This window comes from Colius striatus, chromosome 2, assembly GCF_028858725.1.
Source record: "Colius striatus isolate bColStr4 chromosome 2, bColStr4.1.hap1, whole genome shotgun sequence".
Classification (NCBI taxonomy): domain Eukaryota; kingdom Metazoa; phylum Chordata; class Aves; order Coliiformes; family Coliidae; genus Colius; species Colius striatus.
This window is the reverse complement of record NC_084760.1, coordinates 13612440-13633790: the sequence shown is the minus strand read 5'-3', so window position 1 is coordinate 13633790 and position 21351 is coordinate 13612440. Positions and strand designations below refer to the sequence as shown.

The 21351-nt window shown below is 39.2% G+C and overlaps 1 protein-coding gene across 1 annotated transcript in view; it reads left to right on the top strand.

The window, feature by feature from the left end:
- Positions 1–5933: 5933 nt before the first annotated feature.
- Positions 5934–21351, top strand: part of MEI4 (meiotic double-stranded break formation protein 4) — a 76040-nt gene continuing 60622 nt past the window's right edge. Inside the window, exons 1-2 of the mRNA XM_061991080.1 lie at positions 5934–5976; positions 16804–17052. Of these exons, the coding sequence (XP_061847064.1) occupies positions 5934–5976; positions 16804–17052 (292 nt within the window). The remainder of the gene's footprint in view (positions 5977–16803; positions 17053–21351) is intronic.

The window sequence follows — 21351 nt, the reverse complement described above, 5'->3', positions numbered from 1 at the left end:
TGTGTCTGCCTGTGTATAAGCTTCCACTGAAATGCAGAAACGTCTACATTGTCTTTTGTGAATCAAAGGAGGAAGAGTACTTTGGTCTTGGTCAATCAGTGTACGTTTCCTAATGCATAGGGCTTCCTTGTGCTTGACATCAGCTGTGTGGCACAGCCAGATTGACACTGCACAGTGCATGACCTGGATAGTGCCACAATAAAGCACAGATATGCTATTAGAAAACAAATGTTGTGGTGTTAGGCAATGCAAATACTGTGGATATTTTCTGGCAGAAGATTTCTCAGCACTAATACCAAGGATTCTGGGAAGAATGAAACTGACAAATGCAGGTTCCGAATGAGGAGCTTCTTGAGGGGATCAAAATTCATATCTCTGTGTAAGACAATTAGACCCTATGCGATTTCATCCACATATACATCCACATACAGATTACAGCCTCCAAAAATCCTCCTTATTTTAGGTCTGGGATAGTCAGATATTTTTAAAAATACACACAGTGGCTACTTTAATCAGTTTCTGTCTGACAAGTCAGTGGCGAAAGAGCTCACTTGCAGGTACTCTGCCCAATCCTGAATCAGTGTTCAAGCCTACCTCTCTCACCTTGCACTCCAGTTCCCCAGATTATAGGCTATCTTCAGGTGGTCAGGGAGAATGTAGGGGCAGAGCACTCTGTTTTGCTTTTTGTTTGGTTTGGTTTGGTTTGGTTTGGTTTAAGTGACTCCTGGAGGTTGTCTCATCAGTCCTATGTCTCACTTCAAGTAACACTATCACCATTGCTATTATAGCTCTTCCATCAAAGGAATGAATCCTTGGCTGAGACAGCATATTACATGGCATCATCCACCACCCCTCACATAAAGGTAATTTATTTTATTACCTAAATATAGGGCAAATTCCAGTTCTCATTGCAGAAAAATATACATTACCCTGAGCAGGGATCAAAATTTGAGGTTTTATCTTCCTGACAGTTAATTCTTTCACCATATTTAAGCTCGCTGTAGCTTAAAAAGTATTTCATTCTATCTAAAGTGGAGCCTTTTTGGCAAAAGGAACTGACACAAACCTCTTCCAGAACACCACTGTGATTGCTGGGTTCAATGCTCCTGTTGGAAACAAGGTGCAAATTCCCTCCAGGAAAAGGAATTGGCCCTGTATCCTTTGAAGTCTGAACAATAAGCTATTGGTTGGACAGATGAGATGGTAGCAACATTAGCACAACCACTGTGTGTTAAGTGGGTTAGCATCTGGCATTTTTTTCTGTGTGAATTGCGACTGAGTATGTTCCAAGAGGTGAAACTCATTTTATCAAAACTTATGCCAGACTGATCCAAGTCAATAGAAAGAAATGGATGTTGTAACCAATGATTCAGGGGCCATCCAATGTTTGCACAGTGAAATGCAAATCAAAATGTCTCAGGATCAAATCAGAATAATGTGGATACTTTAATGCACTCAATTTTCTTCATTATGAGGCAGTTAGAGAGGACTGTTCAGATGCTCTTTAGTTCTAATACCATGTGTAATCTGAATTCTGTATTTTCTGGGATAGCAATTACCTCTTCCTCTCTCTTCTTTTTTAAAATAAACTTCATAAAGAAGACCTTGTGATTCCTCATGGAATTACAATAAAAAATACTAACTTAATAGAAAACTTTCGGTATGTCCTCACTTTATTTTTTTTCCCAGATGTCTCTTATCATACCCAGGTAAAATGGAAAAAAACCTCTCACAACAGTCTTTTCTTACTCTTAGATCAATGATGAAATGCAAACACGGAAAATTGCCTGCTATATTGTCACATTCATTTTTAAACTTCTCTAGACTGAAGCACGAACATCATTCTGATTACTTGTTAACATGTTTTTACCCTCTTTGTTACCTGGTAGTATGGAATTTTTTAGTATTGATTTCCAGATGGTGAAATTCTTCGAGGGAAAGGTTTTCTCTTTCTTTAGTATATGCTGTAGAGACAATAATGGAATCTGTTGTCATTATCTTGTGCATACATCTAATTTTATAGTGTTATATAAATGACAATACTTAAATAAAGCACTGGAAAGTATCCATTCCTAACAGAGCATACTGTCATAACTGACGGTATGTTGCCTCTTAACGGTATCAAATTTTATTTGTTTCCCTGTTTTGCTCATATTATGCCCAACTTTTTATACTGCTGAGGTTTTCATTGCATCAGACGCTGAAGGGTTGCTTTTTTCCTGATGGTAATGCTTTATTTCTGAACAGCAACAAAGAAGTCATTGCATAACTCCCTGAACATCCTAAATCAGATGATTTGTTTAGAATTGCAGATTAAGATCAAAAGGACTACTTGAACCATATTTCTGTCATCTGAATTACATATTAAACAGAGCCATCACAACCGTGTTATAATCTATTTTGAAAAGGGTGTGATGCTGAATAATAAAGAAACATGATGTCAACATTTTTATTTTTAATTAAATATAGTACTGTAACACAGAAGCAGCAAAGCTCAAATGAGAAGACATTGATGTTCCTGCTCATGGTTTTCACACACTCTTCTCAAGCTGGTATATCTCTTGCTCCCCATCAGCTAAATGAAAGTGTAAACTGCAACAGCTGAGACACTGTATTTCATATGCATTTTAGGAAACTTCCTGCTCTTGGTTAAATTGAGACGCATTAAAGATAAGGATATCTAATGAATTCTGACAGATTGTAGTTCTCCAAATGAAAAACTGTTATTTCATGCTTGCTCAAGTTGTTGATACTGTGGACAGCCAGCAAGAGCAAGGCCTGCATGTTTGACAGCAATGTAATCTATTTAGTTTTAACAACTGGTCAAATCCTGCCTTTTTGGAGTTTGTTCTCAATTGACCACTGACTTCTCTGTAATTGTTCAGCATCTGGATTGGTTACATAATGAGAATTCATGACCTTCAATGTGATTAAACACCTGCACTGCTTTTATGTTTAATTATTAATAAAAGCAGCTAATTATTTCGTACGACCTTTTGCCACAAATATATCCTTTGACTGTTCTTGAGATCAAAAGGCATCTTCAGAAACAGAGATCAAAAGAATTTATCTGCAACTAGTAGAATCAGCTCCCTTCATGATCTACAAACTTCTTATTTCAAATCAAAGCCTGATTTTGCTCTTGGTTCCCTTGAGACTGCATACAGTGCTAATCATCCCACGCTTGGATATCAAAATGAGAATTGTATCTTATTTTTTATTTATTGCATATAACATTAATTTGTATATGTGCAAGAATGCTTGTGCACACATACATTGTTCGTTTCTGAAAAAGTAATGTTAGATTATGTAATCACTGGGAGTACACAGTGAATATAGTTAATACAAATTCAGTACATTATTTTTGAAAAGCGTTCAGTAGAACAGGATCACACATTTCAGTGAACACGAGGTTGATTGTGCCCAGATTTTGCTGCTTTTGGATGAATAAAAAAGTCCTTATCAATGCTCTGTTAATGAAGCTTTTTCCAACCTTGACAATACCAGGATGTTTCAATTTATTTTAAAGGCAATCATAAAAACCTTAAGAAGGCGCATCTTGGCTGGTATTCTGAGAGTTGCATACAATAAGTTTATATGCTCAAGACACATTCCTTTTAACCGCTAGCTCAAAATAATAAAACAACCACCATACAAACAAAAGGAGGGGAGGGTGTTGGAATGTGCATATAAACTTAAATTTATGGAGTTCTTAGATGTTTAAATACAAAACAATCAAGAAAGAAACATCCCTCCAGGCTGCTGTTTAATAGCAGGAGGTCTCAGGATTGTTAGGTGCCTCTCAGTGCAACTGTGAGTAGGACTGGTACTCTTGGAAAATACAGAGCCACTTTCTTTTTAGAACAATAGTAATGTTGCTTCTGAGTAACTCTACTTTTTTTTAGAGATTAATCTCTCTGCGTATAAACCTCAGGTCTGCAGATAAATGTTCTGATGTATCTGAATCTTTTATTTCAGTCACAGTCAAAAAGATTCTCTGAAAACGTGGATTTTCCAATCTACATAATGCCTGTTCCCTTTGCAAAGCATCTGCATCACTTACATGCACAAAAAGATGCACAGAAAAGGATAAACAAAGTGTAGCTGCTGATTTGTCACTCTAATAAAAGTCTGGAGAAAGTTTTGTTATTTTTTCCCCTGGGTTTCACCGAGAAATAAGTAGTGCTGTCAGAATGAAAATAGTCTCTAAATTATTCAGTCTAATTTATTTTTATCATTTGAAGTCTAAAATGAAAGTTCCAATGTGTTAACAGTTTTCTGTAGCTGGGATGGTAAATTTATTTTTTAAATTATAAAAAAATATTAAGTTCTTTAGCTCAGCAGTCTACTAGTTAGTCTTTTGAATAAATTAATTTAAGATGTTGGGTCAAGAGTTAGCAGGGAGGAGCAGTTGAGGGAGATGCTATTTAGCTTGGAGGAGACATGATCACTCTCTACAATTACCTGAAAGGCAGTTGGAGTGAGATGGGGGTTGGTCTCTTCTCAGTAATGAATTGACAAGAGGAAACTGCCTCAAGTTGTGCCAGGGGAAGTTTAGATTGGACATTAGGAAGAACTTTTTCAATGAGAGGGTTATTAAGCATTGGAACAGGCTGCATAGGGAGGTAGTGGAGTTCCCATCCCTTCAGATATATAAAAGATGCATTGATGAAGTACTGAGGGATATGGTTTAGTTTAGTGATGGCCTGGGCAGTGTGAGGTTGGTGTTTGGACTATATGATTTTAAAGATATTTTCCAACCATAATGGTTCTATTATTCTATGGTAGCTGTTTAGATTATCCAAGAACAAAAATGGGAATGAGAAGTTTAAAGGTATACATTGTCATATCTGAATATTTTTATATTTAGAAAGATCAATACCCCTCTGCTTAAGAACTTGATGTACTGTGTGATAAGCCTAACTTCACCTAATGAATCTGACATCATTATTAATTTTTTATCTCCCCTCCTGTCCTCTCCTCCATCTTCCACCGGACAGGCTCCATTTCTGGCCAAGAAGTCTTAAGACAGTCTTTTCAGAACAGTTGGTGTAAAGAACATTACATACAAAACCAATTTATTAAGTTAACTAGTGAGCTTTGATCACAGTGTTTCAGCTAAAATGCAGCTTCTATTTCCAATGTACTGTAAGGAAATAGATTCTGAAGTTTTATGATCTCATTTGCTCTTAGGCTATCCAAACATAAGAAATGTTTTAAGACACCTAAATTAACCAACAAAATTGTTCAAGAGACCTTCATGAAATGTATGGCAGTAAAAATACTGCAGGTTTGAGGACATACATTGATCAGTATAAAAGCATGTGGGGTCCTTTGAGGTGACTGAGACAATGGTGGCCTCCATCACCTTGTCCCGCAGCAAGCTAAGGGTGGAAACCAAGCGTGTGACCTCTACAGGCCACACTTGCCTTATGCCTGCAACAGGCAGCACAAGAGGCCTTCAGAGGTTGCCTTCAGAGGTTTCCTACAGGGCCTCCCTGCTTCCCCCTTCCTTCACCTTCCCAACCAAGGCAGCTTTTGCCTTGGCAACAAGGTAGTCTCCATCCATCCATCCATCCATCCATCCATCCATCCATCCATCCATCCATCCATCCATCCTCAACCCACCCCAGCCCCACAAGTGGGAAGAAAGACCCAAAGGATGAGCCAGCAGGCTCTGACAACACCCACAGGACACAGCTGTGTTTGGCCGAGATAAACACGAGTAGGACGAGGACTACCTATGCCGAGGAGCTTAAAGCACAGCACAGCAGGCCCGTGCCTAGGGCCGGCGGGGCCCGGGTCTGGCTGGGCCCAGCGTGGGTGGTGAGCTCTTGTCCCGGCCTCCGGGCTGTGCCGCTGCCCGCCAGAGGGCAGCGCGGAGACGCCTGTGAGGGCAGCTGGTGAGCGGCTGCCGGGCGCTGGGCCTCGCCATGGAACTGGGGAGCGACCCCAGTTGCGGGGCTGGTGCTGAAGGTGGGTTGGAGCCTGGTGCCATCAGGACTTCCCGGCGGCTTCGGCCTCCCTGCGGCTGGGGAAGGCAGTAAGGGAGGCTGGACGAGGGCTCAGGGGGAGGGAGACCGCGGGCTCAGACCCGCCGCCGTCGCGCGGTGTCGGTGGGCAGCCTCCTCCGGCCGCGGGGCTGTTGCAGTGTTAGGAGACATCCTTCGTGTTTGAAAAACCCTGCGTCTTTAGGTAGAGGTGTAGAGGCTGCCGGGGACGACGGCGATGGAACGGCTGAGGGGAGCGGGCACCTCCCCCGGGCTGGGCCAGGCCGCGCCGGGCCGTGCGGGCAGCGTGCAGGAGGCCTCGCGTGGGCAGTCTCCGGTGCTTCAGCAGGTGTTTCCTGAAGACAGTTTCGGTTTATTTGGAAGAGAGTGGCAGCCTTCACTTGAAAGTTGCAACTCTTACTTGTTATTTTTAATGAAGACCGTAAAATATGAATGACTTCAGTCTCGGTTTTCATATATCCTACAGATCTGAAAGTCTTTTCTTACTCATGATATCAAAGTCACAAATAAGAATGCATTGAGATTAAAGTGTAAAAAATTATTTCCTTTTCAATGGACTTGGCTGGAGCTGAGTGCTTGACAAGTCACTTCCATAGTCCACTGCTTTTTACAGTGCTTCATAAATTAATATGGAGACACTATGAATTCAATTGTAGTTATGTTAGTATCTATAGTATAGATAGGGCTTTATTCTTCATTACATACTATATGCTTTTTAGGGTACTAAATTTCTTACATTCTTGCTATTCTGCGTTTCCCTTGTCTTGTATTACACACATTTACTTTCTTCTGAACAATCTCATCTTTCCTTCTGCCAGTGTAAAATTTATGTAAGAAAACCAAGAACAGGGTTTTTTAAATACAACAGATGCTTTCTGGTAACTTAGCTGAAGGAAACGTGTTCACTGAAAGATACTGATCTTGCAGATTTAAAAACTTGTGGAAATGGAACTATTTAGGTGACAGCTGAAAGTGTGAAAGGAAAGAGTATGGTGATATTTTAGTTGATATATTTTAACATGGGAAGAGATGTAAAATAATCCTTGTATAATCCTTTAAAGTGTTCATGATTGCCTTTTTTTGAACTCTGCCTTGAAATTCTGTATTCAAGAACTAATGCTGTCTTTGCAGTAGGTAAAACTGCAGAGATGCAGTTGCATTCTTGTTGTGTATATAGCGTCCATTTTTCACAGTCCAATATGCCAAACATAAATATATTCTTTATGTAAATAAATATTATTAGCATATGTGAAACTTTTGCAAGGTCAATATCATGAGTTTTAATAAGACCAAGTGCAAGGTCCTGCGCTTGGGCCATGACAACCCCCAGCAGCGCTATGGGCTTGGGGAGGAGTGGCTGGAAAGCTGCCAGGCAGAGAGAGACTTGGCAATGTTGAGTGACAGTGGATGAACATGAGCCAGCAGTGTGCCCACGTGGCCAAGAAGACCAGTGGCATCCTGGCCTGTATCAGGAACAACGTTCAGAGGCTGGACTCAATGATCTTAAAGGTTTCTTCCAGCTGAAATGATTCTTTGATTCTATTTGTAAATGACTAAAAGTCTGGCTTACATGGTCTGTCTTATAAAGCTGTAAAGAAAAGTATATCCTTAATTTCCTAACCAAATGGATTTACACCTATCTGATTAAATTATTACAGTTTTGATAGGGGGAGAAATCTGTGCCAACATTAAGAGTGAATAAATTTACACCCTTGAGTTATGCATTAATTTCTGAATATCAGGCTTTATAGAACAAATTCCCATTTGAGCAAATATGTGCAAGTCTTCAGTAGTGAGAACAGTGAAGAGAAATGTGGTAGTGCTAACAGTGCTGCATGCCAGATTCATTGGATACACAGAGCAGAAAAAAAAATCACATTGTAGAAGAAAAGAGTGCAAAGGCAAGACCCCTCAGCTTGTAGGGATGACATATACGTAATTTAAAACTATCAGAAATCTCAAGCTTGCATTAGGGTTCTTTGCTTGGAGTATTCTAAAGGCAATAGAGACTAAGTGAATCCTCTTATCTTTTTAAGGCTGCTGTGGTGCATAAGCTGTCCTTGCTGTTGGTTCTTTGTAATGTTTCTTTAAGAAGATTGACAGGTGAACTCTTGAGTGACTTGGGATTCTTGTATGTTAAATCTGATATAGTGTTTCTCATCTAGACGTGTCACTACAACAGCATATTGGAAAAAAAGATAGTTAAAAAAATCTGTCAAATTATTCTGTTCTGAAAGCAAAATACCAGAACAAATCCAAACCTGAAAAGAGTTAATTTAAACATATTGATGTAGAAGTATCAATATACTTGTGATATCTTAAATTGCAACTTTACACATTTTCAAATGGGAGGAAATAAATTCCTTGCATGTGACCTCACTGATGAGTGATGCATGGTAGTTTTGAGGCCAAACTGATTGTTTTGTGCTCATTTAATTCTGAGCATACTTGATGCTTCCCATGTATTTTTCTTTGCGTCTGTATGCTATTTTGTTTGTGTATGGACAATGTTTAAATGTTTAGAAGACAATCCTCACAACATTTTGCCATTATTTTTGTGTTTTCTTTTGGAAAGGTGAATTTTTTTTTTATCAGAGATATTCAGAAGATCTAGGGAGACATTCAAAGACCACCTGGATGAGTTCCTGTGTGACCTACTCTAGGTGGTCCTGCTGTGGCAGGGGTGCTGGGCTGTGTGATCTCGATAGGTTCCTTCCAACCCTTAAGATTGTATGATTTTGTCATTCTCTGTGATTCTGTGATTTTAACCTTGTGAAATTTCACTTTCCAGTGAAGTGCTTAAATACTTTTTGAAAGTCTCAGCTTCAGCTGCCTGTGGTTCACCAACTCCTCTCACTGAAGTTAGTTCTCCACAACACATATATATAAATCTGATCTGGTCATCTTAGCTCTGTAGTCTGGGGAGGGAAGCAAGTGGTTTTGGGTCATGACTTCATCACAAGGCAAGTATACAAATCACTTGGCTTATTTTTAACATTGGAAGTTGCTGTTTCTGTCCATTGATGATAAGGGAAGCCTAGACAGCTAGCTTGGCTATAGCCTTCTAAACTATGGATTTCTGTAGTTAAGAGGAGATAAAGCCTGTGTCTGAAGTGTTGCTGAAATCCTGAAAGATCAGGCTTGTTTATGTCTATAATCCTATAAAATAGTTTTAAGTGGCGAATGTTAAAAAGCTGTAAAATATTTTTCAAACCATTCATGTTGAGTTTGGAGAATCTATATGACTTGATTTTTTTAGAAGCTAAAATGATTTGAAACTTGATTTGATTGAAAAAATAAGTCATGTTGAATTTTAGCTAAGCAACCTTGTACTTTCGACATAACATGTTTTAAATGTTTATTGTTTTCAATGTCATTTTACTATCTTGGAATACATTTTTAAAAAGAAAGGAATAAAAAAGAATATGCTGGAGGTATTGTTTAGACTTTAGATAGTAAACGGAATTGTTTTCCCCAAGTAAGTATGTCAGCATTACATATCTTTGTGTATTATTAGTAGAGGTTATTTAAGAATTGCCCTGTGGAGTAGCCTTGGTTTAATATACATTTTTACAATAAAAGCTGCTTAATTGGAACACAGGACATACTTTAGTTCATCTTGATTATGCAGCTGTCCCATTATCATTATTTATTATATACATGAAAGACAGTATTGTGTTAGGCATACCAATTAAATCAAGTTTATTTTATTGTTGCTTAATGTTATGGTACTATGTGTCCGCAGCTCAGGCCAGTTCTACTAGACCACTCACATCATTTTGTGACCCATTTTGTGCTCCATTAAAATAGGTAAATATCTTGATTGCTATTGGATAATGCACAAAGAGGTTAGAAAGACGTGGCCAATTTTTTCACCTTAATTTGCAGAGTGGAATTGACACATTATTTAAGGCAAAAGTCATGGCAACAAAACAATTTTCCCTGTTATGTTTGTGCCATTAAAGAAAGGCCATAAGTGTAAATTTAGAAGGAAACTCATCTTTTGGATATTTGTTACATACTATTTTTTAAGACTCTCTGAAGATTTATTCTTTTTTGCTGTGTAGTAGTGGTGAACAGCAATTTATTTCTGTCCTAACACATCATTTTATGTGTCTCATCTATTTCAAATTTGAAGAAAACTGAACCCTTGAATGGCCTGGAAGTTAAATGAGTTAGTCTATTTTGTGTCTTGCTATATTAATTTTTAAAATGTTCAATCTCAGATGATAATGATGTGAATAACAGATTAATGTCCTCTTGTAAGCAGTAACGTTTTGTCTTTGACATTTGAAGGAGTTTCTTCCATTATTAGCCGTGAATTTCATGGGCAAATTTAGAGATTATGACTAAGGGGTGTAATCCTGTGACGTGAGTATTACTCAAATGTTGAATAATTTCAAACAAGTTTAGGTTTTGGTTTTATTTTGAGATGGCTGGTCATTTAATTGCTCTGTGACTTCCTTGGTTCCCTTCCCTGTTTCCGAGGTCAGTCAGAAAACTTTATGTAGTTCTCAAAACGGAAAATTATCTAAAAATTTTCACCTCTCTTACCAAAAATAACCCCAAAAGAATCATAGCATGGTAGGGTTGGAAGGGGCCTTTAGAGATCATCTAGTCCAACACCCCTCCAGAAGCAGGTCAACCTACATCAGGTCACACAGAAACATGTCCAGGCAGGTCTTGAAGACTTTCAAGGAAGGAGACTCCACACCCTCCCTGGGTAGCCTGTGCCACTGCTCTGTCACCCTCACAGTGAAAAGCTTTAGAGCTGAGAATTCACCTGTGCTTGTCCCTTGAATGATACATGCTGCTGTTTCTGTTGGTAGAGGAACCCAGAGCTGACTGAGAGAGATCAATGGACATGGGCTTAGGAGCTGGAGGAGGCTCATCTCAAGATCACCGGGATCTTCCTCAGGGAGCAGTCCATTTTGATCTGACTGCAGACTTAATTGTACCCCTTTCTAGGTTATTCTCGTTTGAGAGGCTGATTCCTCTGGTTCACCTGTACTAATGCAAGGAAATCACCTCTGCATTTCTGTTAGAAAATTATCCCTGTCAGCCTGTTATTGACATTAGTGCAATTCTGACATTATGTAGAAAAATCTCAAATAGTAATCAGGAGGTTTGTTTTTCCTCTTGAGACTTAATTTGGTCATGTGTGCATCAGTGAAGGCAATTGCTCTGCATTCAGAGACTGCACGGTTCAGTTGTGAGTAATTAACTGTGGAAAAAAAAACAACAGTGAAGAGGTGCAAGACAGAAGAGCATCTTCTGACAGCTGACAGAGTGCTAGGTGAGGAATGGGTGCTTTTGTGCCACTAGTTGGCTCAGGGAATTGCCTTTTTTTTTGAAGATGTCACATGTTTCACCTCAACTTCCAGACTTTCACAACACTTTATCAGGGTAAAAGTGGAGACCCTGGACTAGCAAGGTATATAAACAGCACTTTTGTGTGGTTGAAGATATTCTTTTGAAATAGGAGATTTTGTAGCTTTTTAAAACTGCCTTAATGAATCGTTTAGCTTTCCATGCAAGTTTCATGGCTCTAACGGATATTTTCAGGTTTTTAAAAACAATGAATTATTTGACCAATGTCACTCCAGTCTTCAAAAAGGGCAGGAAGGACGACCCAGGAAACTACAGGCCAGTCAGCCTCACCTCCATCCCTGGAAAGGTGATGGAACAACTCATTCTGAATGTAGTCACTGAACATATGAAGGAAAAGATGGTTATCAGGGGCAGTCAACATGAATTCACCAAGGGGAAATCCTTTTTGACCAACCTGATAGCCTCCTATGAGTGCATAACCGGCTGGCTAGATGAGGGGAGAGCAGTGGATGTCATCTACCTTGACTTCAGCAAGGCTTTTGACACTGTCTCCCACAACATCCTCATCAGAAAGCTCAGGCAGTGTGGCTTGGATGAGTGGACAGTGAGGTGGATGGAGAGCTGGCTGAATGACAGAGCCCAGAGGGTGGTGATCAGTGGCACAGAGTCGAGTTGGAGGCCTGTGGCCAGTGGAGTTCCACAGGGATAGGTTCTGGGGCCAGTCTTGTTCAACATCTTCATCAACAACCTGGATGAGGGGACAGAGTGACTCCATCAAACTGGGAGGACTGGCTGATTCCCCAGAGGCTGTGCTGACATTCAGTGGAATCTCAACTGGCTTGAGAGTTGGGCAGAGAGGAACCTCGTGAGGTTCAACAAGGACAAGTGCAGAGTCCTGCATTTGGGAAGGAACAGCCCCATGCACCAGTACAGGCTGGGGACTGGCTTGCTGGAGAGCAGCTCTGCAGAGAGAGACCTGGGAATGCTCGTTGATAAACTAAACATGAGCCAGCAATGTGCCCTCATAGCCAAGAAGGCCAATGGCATCCTGGGATGCATCAAGAAGAGTGTGGCCAGCAGGTCAAGGGAAGTTCTTCTCGCCCTCTATTCTGCCCTGGTGAGGCCTCATCTGGAGTCCTGTGTCCAGTTCTGGGCTCAAGAGAGACAGAGAACTTCTGGAGAGAGTCCAGCGCAGAGCCACCAAGATGATCAGGGGATTGGAGCATCTTCTTTATGAGGAAAGGCTGTGGGAACGGGGTCTGTTTAGTCTGGAGGAGACTGAGGGAGGATCTTATTAATATTTACAAGTATCTTAATGGTGGATGTCAAGAGGTTGAGACATCCCTTTTTTCTTTTGTATCTAGCATGGGTAATGGGACGAAGCTGGAACACAAAAAGTTCCACTTAAATATAAGGAAAAACTATTTTACTGTGAGAGTGATGGAGTACTGGCACAGGTTGCCCAGGGGGGTTGTGGAGTCTCCTTCCATGGAGGTATTCAAGACCTGTCTGGACATGTTCCTGTCCAGATCTGATCTAGGTGGACCTACTTTAGCAGGGGGAGTTGGACTAGATGATCTCTGGAGGTCCCTTCCAACCCCTACTATTCTATGATGCTATTATCCCATGAATTGTTTGAGGGTTTTACCCACTAATGTGAAATCTGACCTTGAACAGTGTTGAATATATGAAGTTTCAGACTGAGAGGAAAAGAAACTAAAAAAGAAACCGTCTGAAAGTAATATTTTGGCTCTTTTCTCTAATTAGTAGGAATTATTTGCTCTTCATGTGTTGCAGTCTATGTCAAAACCAAGGTGAGACTTAACAGAAATCTGTCTTGCTATAGTTGATGGTATAATGTTGTTGCTGCACTAAATGCATTTACAAAAAACATGGAGCTGGTATGTTGAAGTAGGGTAGTGTTTATGAATGACATTTATCCTGAGTCTTTCTGTTACCCTGTTTCCTTTTCATACCTAAGGTCCTCAAAGGATCTTGCACCACCACTTGGTTATCTAACACAAAGCTGTACAGGACATCACATGACCTCTTTTATAATTATTTGAGCAGCATTCTACTGCTAGGACCTTGGTGGGGCTGTGAGTCCTCAGTACCCTCTCCTTGCATGAGTGTCAGAAGCCTGGAGAGATGCTGCAGAGAGTCTCTCTTTCTCACGAGGGAACTCCCGGTCCTATTTGGCGGTGATTCTAGCTGGTCCTGTCCTCTGAGTGCATTTCAGTATCAGTCTGTGGATTGAAGGTGTTGCATGAGAAATTTGTCACAGGATGGTATCTGTTGTTAGGGTGCTGTGCTCTGCTTCTAGCAGGGCTCACAAGGGGTTACTAGTTCTCTTAACACTGAGTAAAACACACAGATGGAGCCTTGTTAATAAGTAGTTATTCTCAGTAAGTTGTGTGCCAGATGTATTTTGGTGGATAGTTCTTGACCCTTCCTGTTCTTGTCAGACATTATTGTGGTATTAGCAGCTAGGGTTAGACTGATGACTTCTTTCTGCTCTTCTCCTGGTGCTATTCCCAATCATGGAAAATTTCCAGTTTGATTCTAAATAATTTTTCTGCCTGACATTGGTGTCATTTCTGTGCTGATGTGAGAGAAATTGTAATTGATAGCTCAGTAGGTGCCGATATACTTATAGTGGAATGCATTTGCATTTGGTGGTCTTTGGTGCAGCACATCCCAAGATCAACAGATTGCTGGGCAATTTTTTGCTAATGCACATTTGGCAAACATCTCCATATTTATAACAATGTCAATGGGTTTTTTTCTAAGAGTAAATACAGTGATTTCAGAGAGACTAGTTGCCACTTTAGAAAACTGGAAAAATTTGAATCAGCTCTTGCAACTCCTTTTTGTTCAATAAACTTCTATTTTCATGGTCATAGAAGAAGAAAAAAGAAGAGATGTGATGATAGTGATAATAATAGACAGGAGGTGAAAGAGCTGTATATCCTCTATAAAATCTTCATAAAATCCAGTGCTTCTGGAAATGTATGCAGGTATATCACCATTTGTCATTAATTACCTGATTTTAAACAAGGGATTTGGAAATTCCAACAGAATTACCTCTCCAAAAACTGCTTTGATTGTGTTTTGCTCCTAAGGAGAACCAGCTCTGTGATCTCTGCTGCTTTTATTAGTTTTTTCCAAACAGTATCTCTACAAGTAATTGCTGCAGAAAAGGAGTGATTCTTTTTATGCAGAGTAAGAGTACCTCATTAAACTCATTCAGTGTAAGGCACTACTATTGTAGAAATGAGTCTGTACGAGATGTTAAAGAGAACTAGGCCTCCCTCAAAATCCAAATTTCGTTGCTTAACTCTGTGTCCAAAGTGTTAAGGTGGAATGCTATTTAAGTTTTTTCTGAATGTGATTTAAAGCAAAATTAGGTAAGATACCATGGTTTATGTGATTTATTAGGGTACGTCTTGTTTAGGAAATAGTATTTTAGCATTTTGATGATGAAAGAATCTTTTACTTTTCTGTGTTGTATTGCTAGCATGTGCACTAAGGTTTTGCTCTGCTAAAGATATAGTTAAAAGAGTGTAGACAAATTACTGTCATTAGTTAGATAATAGACAAAGAAGAAATGCTTCTAAACACTTCAAAATTTCCTTGAGCTGTAGAAATTCAGTCTCAACTATTTTCATTCTAGTTCTATGTAGTAGTTTTCTACTTCTTGTTTTTCTTGAGGTTTTTTTTTTTAAATCAAAGTCAATTGATTTAGAGCTGAGGTAATGGTAAAGTGTCAGTGCTCAAACAGTTGATTTTCTTTGTAATAGTATGTCATATGAGTAGAAATAACCAAAGTGGGATAGAAAAGGTGGTATTGATGATTCTCTAATAACAAAAGTCACTTGAACATCTGTGCGGTGCTGAAATTAAATACAATCTCCTAACCCTTACTGGAATGTTGGTCCTTCTGCAACTTCCTTGATCATAATTTAAAGGACATGCTAGTACTGACAAAACATGTTACCAAGCACAAAGCAAATCTTTATTTGTACTTTTTTTTTTTTTAAAGATGAATCAGAAAGCTTTTGCTCTGGAGATACCAAAATGATAAACCAGTAGTCAAGACCATTTGTAAGACACCTTTTTGCCTGTCTTAATTTGTAGCTCAAGGAACTTTGTATGAATGAAGCTTAAGATACCACTAGTTGAGTGGTATCTGTGTGAAACTTCTATTAAGAAGATGAGATCATCTGGGGAGCACCTTTCAGATTCAAAGCCAAAGATTTTGAATACCTTTCTGTTGCTACTTCTTTCAGTTTAGTTTCATGTATTTTGTTTTATTCACAGCTTTGAAGACAGTAGAATTACTTGCATGTTTCTTCTTGTAAAATGTTTCCTTTGATGTATAAGGCAAACAAGAATCTTACATCAGTTTGTTGTCCCACAGAGACACTGATCCTTTGAGGAATTAACTTCTGCTTTTTCACTGGAGTTCATGGAAAAGTTGTGTGAAGCAGATTTTTACAAGAAAGAAATTTTGCCAGAAGTACCATTTATTTAATGCATGACTACCCTGAGCAGTGGGTATAGGTTGTATGTTTCAGTTTCTAAGAGCTTACTCTTTCTTTAGCATTAAGAATGCATTGGTGGTTTAGATTAGGTGTTTTTACCCTGGCACAGATCATTTAGTCCAGTCGCCTGCTAAAGCAAGTCCACCTAGATCAGGTCACTCAGGAATGCATGTAGGGGGGTTTTGAAAACCTCCAGAGAAGGAGAATTCACACTCTCCCTGGGCAGCCTGTGCCAGGGCTCCCTCATCCTCACAGGAAAGAAGTTCCTTGTGTTCAAGTGGAAGTTCCAGTGTTCCATCTTGTGCTCGTTACCCCTTGTCCAGTCACTGGGAACTACAGAACAACTGGCCCCATCCTCTCTTTAGGTATTTATAAGCATTGATGTGGTTTTTCCCCCCTAAGTCTTCTCATCTCCAGGCTAAACAGCTGCCAGCCTCTCAGCCTTTCCACGTCGGAGAGATGCTCCAGTCCCCTGATCATCCTCATAGCCCTGTGCTGCACTCTCTCCAGAAGTTAGGATCTCTTTTTTGTGGGGTGGAGGCATTGGGGGAGGAGGTATCAGGGTTTGGTTTTTTTAGTTAGTATTTTTAGTGGTTTTTTTTCTTAGGAAAGAGATCATTTGCATTTAAAATTTTGTTAGGATAAGCCTGTTTGAAGTGCTTGCTACTTGTAATTATGCTTGGACACTGTCTGAATTTTATTCTCATAGCTGGAGTGCAGCTCTTGTATGTTTTATTCTCACATTGTACGCAGATGCTTGTATTTCTCCTTTTTTCCATGATGATTTAGGAATGCACTAGAAAGTCATAGTTCTCGCTGTTGAACAGTTTCTAAAGCCAAGAAAACACTATGCATAGTTTCCTTAATAGAGTTACAGTGAAGTTACTTTTTTCTTTTCTGTTTTTGTAATGTAATAGAAATCAAAGATGGAAGAGAAAATCAAGTTTGGTTTTTGAAAATATCAAAACTAGCACTGGCTTTTGCAATTATCCGCTCAAAACCACCAGGGAAGAGTTGCAAGGAATACACTGAGCACCTTGCCAAAACTGTGTCCGAAAAACATTTTGGATGGAAATTGGAAGTTGAAGCACTGGAAGCTGAAGTTCTTCGATTACGTCAGGAACTGCTTTTGAACAAGATTTGCCCGAGATTCTGCTTGGAAACTGGTAAGTTTATGAAATAATTTCTGACTATGTTGCAGTAGCAAGGAAACAAACAGCTTTCATGTTGCCTGCACTGTTTCTTGTATTCAGAGATGAGAGTCTTCAGTGTATACTTTTCTGTTTTTCCCAAAGCTCTGATTGGGATTGAGGTTAAGAATTTGGTGCTTACTTAGAACTTAAATTTTTAGCCTTCAGAATCAATACATATCATACAGAATATTTAGATAAAATTGTCAATACAAAACGTTTCTCTGAAACCTCAGGGTTACTAGTTTGTAAGAGTATTGATGTACCCTTTTTACATTTAGAACATGTCTAAAAGACATTGCATATTTTTTTTACCACTTTACAGATGTTTAAAATCAGAATTTAAGCCTAATGTATTGAAAGCATGATAGGGATCTTGAGAAGATTGGGCATGCAAAAGACAGCATGACTGATAATGCTGTTAATGTATTTAGACTGTGGATAATGTGAATGCTTATTATGATATAGAAAGTATTCTGAGTCTGTTACTGTGAGATTCAGAAGAGATGATAGTTAAAGAATATGGGGAGAAAAAAGAAGGGGGGGGGAAGATGAGCTTAAAGCACTTTTTCTCTGACGTATGCATGTGGAGTGAGTCATTCTCACTCTGAGACATCAATAGCACAGGATGAGCTTGGAAATAAGGCAGTGAAGGATGTCTGCAGGCTCTGGAGAGATATTTCCCTGGAGAGATGGAGGTCAAAATGCTGTCAACTGGAGGGGAGGGTCATCTAACTATTGAGGACATCTCTAAAGTCAAAAGTGTATAGCTAGTTGCTTTACCACTTGACATTTTTTAGAAGGTTTCCTGATAGAAAACTTGATGAGCCTTTACTGGAATGCTTTTGTACTGAAATGGTAGCTTCTTTATGGCCTTGTGAAAAGATTTTAGGATTCCAGCTTTGACTGAGTACTTTTTTTATCATAGATCTTTCTCTCTAGAGAAATGAGTTAATGACTATTGGTACTTGTTTATGTGGCTGTTCTCTGCAACCTATTCCAAACATGGTTTATTTTAAAGTAACTTTCAAGCTGCTGTTTGCAACACGTGTCATAATGTTGTGAAGAATTTGTTAATATTTAATGTGTGGAGAGGACATTCTAATTGTGGATTAAGCAGAATGTATCAAACTCTATGAATGACATCAGTTTATCTGCAACTTCTGTGTTCTGTGTCTAAAGAATTATTTTAAAGATTCGTTATCCTAAGCTATGGAACTGAGCAAACCTGATAGCTCAGTTGCCCAAGTGAGCTCTTTTAGTTGCGAGACAGACAAAAGCAATTGTCCCTGGTGAATAATACCTATTCCAAAGGATGTTAATTTTCCTTGCCCTAGTCACAATGAAGTTTGTTCACAGATTTAACGTGATAAATCCTGTCTAATTTGAAGTGGCAACATCTGCACTAAATTTCTGTGCTTTTGTTGTGATCTGTATAGGAGAATAGCATGCTTACTCTAAAGCTTATGGTTCACTTGACCCATTACAATATTCACTAATATGAATGTAGTGAATTGTCCACAAAAGATATTCCTCTGCATTCTGCTAGCAATAGGCTGACTGGCTTTGAAAAAGTCTCCTAAATCACTTCAGTAAGCTGTTATTCATAGATAGCTCTTTTTAGTTTTTTATAGTCTCATCAGCCTGTTCAAACAGACGTGGTAGCTGACCAAGTCTCATTTTTCAGTGAAGCCAAACTTTGATCTGGGTCTATGTTCATCTAGTGGAATCATAAATACTAGAAATGAGTATGTGGTATCTATAATCCTTCAGCATTCTTCAGTTTCTCCAGGGTACAAAACTAACACTATACTAATTTGAAGGATGTGTGTAGCTGCTTTTCCCTTCTAATGTTTGTTTATATTTGTGATTACAGTATTGATAAACCTGTTAGATAAAAAACCTTTTTGCATTTGAAATATCTGTGGGAGTTCCTATCAACTCCACCTGCCTCACATACTGCTGTTCAAGAGTAGGGCATAGTCTTCCCCTTCAGTTTTGCTTAACCACTTGGATGTGAGCAAAAATGCATAAAAATATGAACTGTATCATAATTTTTATTCTTCATATTGATTTTCCTTAAAATCAAAAGTGATTCAAGAACTCTTTAAGTCTAAACTTGACATGGGTGTTTTTTGTGATATTTCTTTATTTTGACTGTTCTTCATTCCCCCCCCCCCCCCCTTAAATCTTTTGATAATGCATTTGAGTCATTTGTTATTTCGAAAGATGTTCATCACATAGAATCATAGAATCATAGAATGGTAGGGATTGGAAGGGACCTTTAGAGATCATCTATTCCAACCCCCCTGCAGAAGCAGGGTCACCTAGATCAGGTCTCATAGGAACGTGTCCAGACGGGTCATGAAGACCTCTAAGGAAGGAGACTCCACAACCCCTCTGGGCAGCCTGTGCCAGGGCTCTCTCACCCTCACAGTGAAATAGTTTTTTCTCATGTTTAAGTGGAACGTTTTGTGTTCCAGCTTCATCCCATTACCCCTTGTCCCGTTGCTAGATAAAAGAGAAAAAAGGGATGTCGCAACCTCCTGACACCCACTATTTAGATATCTGTAAATGTTAATAAGATCTCCTCTCAATCTCCTCTTCTCATGTAGAACTATAACCATGAACATTCATGGTTACAGTTACATTGGAGACAAACACTAAATTTCTTGCTTTTGAGTAAAGAAGGATCATTACTGATAGCTGGCAGGATATCTATTGGTAACATTTATGTGCTCTTTTGGTAATGGAATTGATGATTTGTAGTAATAGCAGAACGCCTGTGGTTGACATTTCAAGGGAGATGGTCACAGAAGGAGAACCTACCTGGAAGGAGGGCTGGTCCATCACTGACATCATCTGCTCTGGGGAAAAGAAAAATATTTCCTCTCTAGTGTTATATGCCAATTTTGAGATTTTTCAAGCCCATGGAAATTAGAATCTAAAGGATGGCAACTGCTGAGGTAGGAAGGCACAAGCACCTTGAATCTAATTTGAGAGGAAAAATGGTGTAAGTGATGTTCCATCTAGCCATTGTTATGGTTTATTGTTGATGTTGCCCAATTTTACCACCTAGTATCACACCAAAGAAGTTCTCATTAGGGCTGAGGATAACTGGGCTTGTTCTTAGGGCCAGGTAATCTACAAATATTCTGGATCCTTTTCCTCCACTCATTTCCTAGCCTTGTGTTTGATGTTGGTGTTCTGCTTAAAGCAACACAACCTCTTAAAAAAATTCAGATCTCAGCTTTTCTTTTACTCTCTTGTGTTCAGCTTAACAACTCTATAGATGAAAAAATATCCACCACTGGAAAATCTCATATGCAGTAAGAATCAGATACTGCACTTCTCTGATGCTGCGTATTGAGAGCTGAAGAGTTCAAGTCCTTCAGCCAAGGTTCGCTTTGCAGCTGCTTCTTCTCTGCTTTGCATTCTGAGTGTGAGAGTTTTCCTCTCCCACCTGCTGTGTGTAATAATAATACTAGGGCATTCAGAGGCTTCAGGAATTTAATATTGAGACTGCCCACGGAGTTTTATTTCCCTGATGTGAGAAATTTGTGAGCTCTTTGATGGCATGGTGCCCGTTCTCCACAGAAAGTTGCACACACAGTATGGATACACAAGCATTTGAAGGAAAAAGAAGAAAGTGTCAATTTTTAAAGATATGTTGTCAAAAATATTTTTGACCCATCTGCCTTGTTCTTTGTTCTTTAAGACCATAAAAAAGTTTGGGTTTCCTCTCTGAGGCAAGGAGCACGCTTTGCCACAGGTAAACTGTTTGGTGATATGGGTTATTACAGTTTAATGTGTTGCACCACAGCAATCTTATAAACATGTTCATTGACTGCTGTGTCTGGAAGTTTCTTACCTGAATTAATGTGCAGATGCCTTTTCTGAATACAAGGGCACCAGTGTTCTTTTTACATGGTGGTGCTTTTGGCTGTCTGTCAGCCATGCAAAGAGGAGGAGAAGCAAATCTTTTTGTAATTGCTTCTTCATTATTTTTCACCTTGCCAGTATTGTCTTGACAACTGTGCCCATGGGTAGAAAAAATATCAAATTTCATATTGATCAAAGTTTTCTGCCTTTCTTTGGTTCAGACTGAAATTCCGCAGAGACGAGGAGAGAAACTCGTTAGTGTTATTTCAAGAATAACAATATGAAATATTTGGACATTCTGTTGTCACTTTGCTTTGGAGCTACATGAAAAGACAAAGGGTCTCAAAAAAGCATTGATGAATTGATAGGTTCAGGGATTGAAACACCTGTCCT